The sequence below is a fragment of the Nanorana parkeri genome, unplaced genomic scaffold (assembly GCF_000935625.1).
Source record: "Nanorana parkeri isolate BGI_ZX_2015 unplaced genomic scaffold, ASM93562v1 scaffold3481, whole genome shotgun sequence".
Classification (NCBI taxonomy): Eukaryota; Metazoa; Chordata; class Amphibia; order Anura; family Dicroglossidae; genus Nanorana; species Nanorana parkeri.
This window is the reverse complement of record NW_017309749.1, coordinates 24,574-30,573: the sequence shown is the minus strand read 5'-3', so window position 1 is coordinate 30,573 and position 6,000 is coordinate 24,574. Positions and strand designations below refer to the sequence as shown.

At 43.4% G+C, this 6,000-nt stretch overlaps 1 protein-coding gene across 1 annotated transcript in view; it reads left to right on the top strand.

The window, feature by feature from the left end:
• Positions 1–1,849: 1,849 nt before the first annotated feature.
• LOC108803192 (microtubule-associated serine/threonine-protein kinase 1-like) overlaps positions 1,850–6,000 on the top strand; it is a gene marked incomplete at its 3' end in the record, with an annotated part of 28,677 nt that continues 24,526 nt past the window's right edge. Inside the window, exon 1 of the mRNA XM_018575030.1 lies at positions 1,850–2,056. Coding sequence (XP_018430532.1) covers positions 2,037–2,056 — 20 coding nt within the window. The remainder of the gene's footprint in view (positions 2,057–6,000) is intronic.

The following is a 6,000-nucleotide window of genomic DNA, read 5'->3' as shown; positions in this document are numbered from 1 at the left end:
TGTTATGTCTAGAAGGTGGATATGGGGTACAGGGATTGTTATGTCTAGAAGGTGGATATGGGGTCCAGAGATTATTATGTCTAGAAGGCGGATACGGGGTACAGGGATTGTTATGTCTAGAAGGTGGTGTGGGGGTATAGCTCGAATGGGGGATCACCTTCCCTGGGAAAAACAGTCCAGGCAGCAAAGTTCTTTTTCTCTCTGAACACATCCAACATGTAGCTCTCTCAGAACGCTGTCTGAGTCCCAGGCCAGAGCAAAACCATGTCTCAGCCTTCCCCTTTTATCTCACCTGGACAAGCATTCATCAAGCAATCAACTATCCAGGTGAGACCCAAAGCCCGAGCTGGACTATCCGGACCCAAAGTCAAAGCGAAACCCTGGTCAGGGTTCCGCTATTCATGCACATAGGATAGAAATCGAGGGGAAACATACCGCCCCTCAATGATGTCCCCTCTCCTTATGTCACAGTGGATATGGGGTACATGGATTGTTATGTCTAGAAGGTGGATATGGGGTACAGAGATTATTATGTCTAGAAGGTGGATATGGGGTACCAAGTTGATCATGTCTAGAGGAGGATTTAAGGGTATGGAGTTTATTATATCTAGCGATGGATCCAAGGGATGTTGAACCGATGTCTACAGCAGACGTGGAGTACAGAGCTTTTCGAGTTTAGAGACAGATATAGAAATGACATAGCTCAATCTGTCTAGAGATGGATATGGGTCTGCAGGTCTATAGATGGAAGGGGGTTCAGAGCTTCCACAGAGGTGGAAACAGAAGTGTGTCTTTAGAAGTGGATGGGTAGATTACAGAGGGTGTCATGACTAGAGATCTAGAGATGGATTTGGGTCTGCAGGGCTTATGTCTATAGATGGAAGGGATTCAGATGGGTAGAATACAGAGGTTGTCATGACTAGAGATGGATATGGGTCTGCAGGGCTTATGTCTATAGAAGGAAGGGATTCAGAGCTACCACAGAGGTGGATACAGAGCTGTGTCTTTAAAAGTGGATGGGTAGAATACAGATGGTGTCATGACTAGAGATGGATTTGGGGGTACCATCCATAGCCTGTTATCCCCATTATCTATTTACTAGGGTTGTCTGCTGGCAGTACCCGTAGGCCGCCTGATCATCACCTGATTCTGCTGAACCTGGCATGATTGGATGGCAGTTACCTAATGCTTTCTGGGCATCTCAATGTACATGTGCAGTGACACACATCTACTCACTTATAGATGTGTGCTAACTTACAGGCATGACAGAGCCAGTTATCGTCATCCACACACGTGTAGTTGACGTGTCACATACAGGCAGATGCACACTCATGCAGTGAGGAGCTGAGCATTAAAGGACCCAGCTGAAGCCTCTCACTGGTTCCATCTCTCCGTCTGCTCGCCCCCTCCTGTCTGCAGATCTTTTTGCTGCTTCCTTTCCACTCATAATATCCTTGTCATCCTTCCCTGTCTCATCTCTCCCCCTGGATCTCCAGCATCTCTCCTTCTCCGGTCTCCCAAGCTCTGCCTTTGTGTTCCCCTCCTTTCCTTTCTACCAATCCCTCCTCCAGCTGCCCTCCCTCTCTCCATCTCTCATTCCCTGTCACCTTCTCTGCTGTCTACCTATACATCATCACAGCTGTGCCCGGCTCCTTCTCCTGTCCCTTTGTCTCTCTGTCTCTCTCTATCCTGCTGTCTACCTATACATCATCACAGCTGTGCCCGGCTCCTTCTCCTGTCCCTTTGTCTCTCTATCTCTGTCTCTCTCTATCAATTTTTAGCCCTTGGTCCTTCTCTTCTCTGTCTCCTCTATTGTCCTGTGCTCTCCCCTTCTGCTCCATCTCTCCTCTCCTCTGCTTCCTTCCTTTTTATTTTGTCCTGTCATCGTCCTTTGCTCAACAGCCAACTGTCCCCTTCCAGTCTTCTGCTAATGACCATGTCTTTCTTGGAGCATCTCTGATCACCTTGTGACAACCCCTTCTTCACTGACAGACCCCCTCTGCTCACCTGGCCGAGGTCACCTACCTCCTCCAGACATGTTCAGGCGCACCAAGAGGTAACATTGCTGCTTGTAGAGAAGGGCAGGCAAGAGGGGATTCTAATGGGGGAGATGAAGGTCTACTATGTGTACCTCCCAAATATGGGGACTCAGTTCTATTAGCTGCAGCGGATGTTGTCTGTGAGCAGGTGTGTGATGACATTGCTGTATGATCCGTGTCCTATTATCTATTTCTTTTCCTCTTTCTTTTCTTTCTTTCTTTCTTTCTTTCTTTCTTTTTCTCTCTTTCCACATCTTATCTACTTGTTATCTTTGTTTTGTTGTATCTTTTTTAATTTTTCTATGTAGATATCTATACATATATCCATTTATCTATCTAGCTATCCACTTCTTATTATCTACTTATTATCTATGTATCATTTATCTTTCTTTCTTTCTTTCTTTCTTTCTTTCTTTCTTTCTTTCTTTCTTTCTTTCTTTCTTTCTTTCTTTCTTTCTTTCTTTCTCTTTCTTTCTCTCTTTCTCTCTCTCTTTCTCTCCTTTCTCTCTCTCTTTCTCTCTTTTTCTCTTTCTTTTTCCTTTTTTCTCCATTTACTTATCTATTCATATACAGTAAACTCTCTGTCATCCAGCATTCAACTAACCAGAACTCTCATCCATCCGGCATTCATCTAATCATTTAAAAAAAAATTCCCTGTGTACTTATTGTTCTGCTGATCTGCGGCTTGTATTATCCTGCAAATGATCGTGTGCCTTAATTTGCTTTTGATTACTGCATTTCAATATTAATATGAAGTTGATACAGAGCTTATGTTATGCTATGGTATAGTATGAGGTATGGCATAGTATGAGGTATGGTATAGTATGAGGCATGGCATAGTATGAGGCATGGCATAGTATGAGGTATGGTATAGTATGAGGCATGGCATAGTATGAGGTATGGCATAGTATGAGGTATGTCATAGTCTGAGGTATGGTATAGTATGAGGTATGGCATAGTACCGTATGAGGTATGGAATAGTCTGAGGTATGGTATAGTATGAGGTATGGTATAGTCTAAAGTATGGCATAGTATGAGGTATGGCATAGTATGAGGTATGGCATAGTATGAGGTATGGCATAGTATGAGGTATGGCATAGTATGAGGTATGGCATAGTATGAGGTATGGCATAGTATGAGGTATGGTATAGTATGGCATTTGTTAGATCTATCTTTAATAGTAACTCACAAGCAACCAGAAACTACATTTATCCGAAATCTACCAATCCCCATGGGTGCAGGATAATGGGGAGTTTACTATATCTATCTAGCTATCCACTTCTTATATCTACTTGTTATCTATGTTTCCTTTTATCTTTCTTTTTTTCCTTTCTTCCTTCCTTTCTTTCCTTCCTTTCTTTCCTTTCAGCCCCATCATCTACTTCTTAAATAGATAGATGAATAGGTAAGAAGTATATAATGGGGCTAGAAGGAAAGGAAAGGAGAGGGAAGGGAAATGGGAAGAAGGAAAGAAAGAAGCAGCATAGACTATAAATAGCAAATCGGCAAAGATAACAAATAGATAAATTATCTATCTATCTATCTATCTATCTATCTATCTATCTATCTATCTATCTATCTATCTATCTATCTATCTATCCTTAGTCTTTCTTACTTTCTTGGTGTCTTCAGAGTAAGTTAAATAAATTTCCCCCTACGGTGAGATGAATACATTTTAATTTCCACTGTAAGGGAAAATGGATTATTCAAGAGCCTGTGCAGGCGTAAGTAAAAAGGAGGAATGAGTTAAGGGGAACAGGCAATGCGCTCCTAACCAGGAGCAGGCGTCATGGCTGAACGATCCTGTTTAGTCAATAGAGAGTGACGCTGGTGGAGGCTTTCTGCACCACTCATCACCGGGAGGAAGAATAGAGACTGGGACAAGTTTTCTAACTTGATCAATAGTCCTTCCTGGGATAAGCTGACAGTCATGTGTGGGGCCTGTAGACCGGAGATTGATGCCTGTTAGGCTAGACATAGATGGATCAAGCGACTGCCATTTCTTGCCCGTGGGTAGCTAAACTATGTCTGTTTGTCCTGTAATGATGACTCATTATACCTCTGACATGAATTGCGCCCATACAATGTTCAGATGAGGATCACACTGTTTATGAGTTCACCTTGGGGGAGCACAAACAGCTCCTTAAGACCCCAAAAGTCTGATCACTGCTAACAAAGACTTTCCAACTTGATGGGAAATCTCTGAGTGACCCAACCAGCCTACTGTCCATGGGGAGTAGTGAACTGCATGCACAGTGTATCGGGTCCCTATGTGAATACAGGGCAGACGTCACCCCAAGAACAATGGCCCATCTAAGGTCGGCCTCAAGGACGGGTTCTGTATCTTGGAAAATGGGATTCCAGCCTACGGAGTTTAACACAATGAATTCTGCCCTGTATGTATAATGAATGCAGATGAGACAGACGCCTAGAGCACCACGGAGCAGGGGGAATCTTGTGTTTTATTTTAATTCAGTTGGGCTAATTTGCATGGGAAAAATGGAGCAAATAGAAGAAAGGTTGTTGGCTGAAGCAAGCTTTGAAATATCAGCTTCTGTTTTCTAGCGTGCCCTAAAAAAACCGATCAATTGGTCTTGAACCGGTTGCTGTGCAAAAGCCTCCAACACCAGGCGTGCCAGGGTGACCATGAACAGACTGTGCGAATCTTGTTTTGAATGGGAGCTTCAACAACGCTCATAGTGAATGCCTAAAATCCCATCACAAGAGTCGTGAGCAAGTTGCTATAATTAGGGAAGGGATGCTGGATGGAAGTGCACTCTGTGTAGTGGCTAGTTTGTTGTCTACAGCTCATAGCAGTCAGGCTCTTTTTCCTTCTTTAGACCCGAAAAGTTAATTTAACTTTCAAACTTTGCATCCGAAATCAAAAGGAAATATAGGTTAATGGGTCAATGCAACAAAATATATGTTCATTTTGGGTAGATGCTGGAGAGTTAACAACCTGGAAACTTCACATTTGCATATAATACTTACTCTGTTGGTGAGATCTCGGCGCTAGATTTTTAATTATGTTAGGATTAGATTATGGAGGGAAAAACAGGAGGAGCTGCAACAAACAAGGGTAGACGGGAACACCTAAACCTTCCAGATGTGCAGTAACATGAGATGGTACTCATGGCAGGGAGATCATCAGTTGAAGAATCCAAGACATAAGAAACCAGGGGATGACGTAACCAAACAAGTTCCACCTACACTTTTGGATGGACCAATCCCCAAAATAAACAATCATTGAAAAATGTCTGGGGCTGCTGAAACAGAAAGTCTGAGGGCCAGTGCCTACCTAGGCGACACCTCACCAAAACAGCCGCGCGTCGTGTATTGCAAAAAAAGGTACATCTATCTTTTTTCTGCGATTGCCGCGCGGATGTCACCCTATTGAAATCAATGGGGCCGCGTGGCAATCGCTGTCTGCATTGTGCAGGACCGCGCGATCCTGGATCGCTTAGGTCTGCACCGGGCCTGATTCGAGGTCTGCTCTTGTGAACCCTAGGTGTTGAGGAGGCCATGGTGGACCATTACTAAAATGTAATTTACAATTTCAGGTCCTCTTTATTAATCTGGCTAAAATAAAGCACTTTGAATTTTGCAATGTGCATTGTCTTCTTCATGATCCAAGTTATCCAATAAAACATCTGAGTGCCGTGTAGCATTGGTCTTGAAACAGGCGTTGCTGTTCTTGAAGGCCCATAGGTCCTTCCTTCCACATTCTGTAGTTTGTATAGATGATGGGGGACCCTTAGCACTTCTGATAGCTGTGACATCCAAAAAGCTCAGAGTCAATGCTCATTGCACATAATAAACAATCATTGCCTAAAGGGTTCATTACCCCTGCTGTCACCTCTCCTACGTCATTCCTGCAGGTTAGGGGCCTCATTCTGCAGAAATTGCACATTAAATCTAATTGTGTCATCACAAACTCATTATACTGTAGGTACTGAGCTCT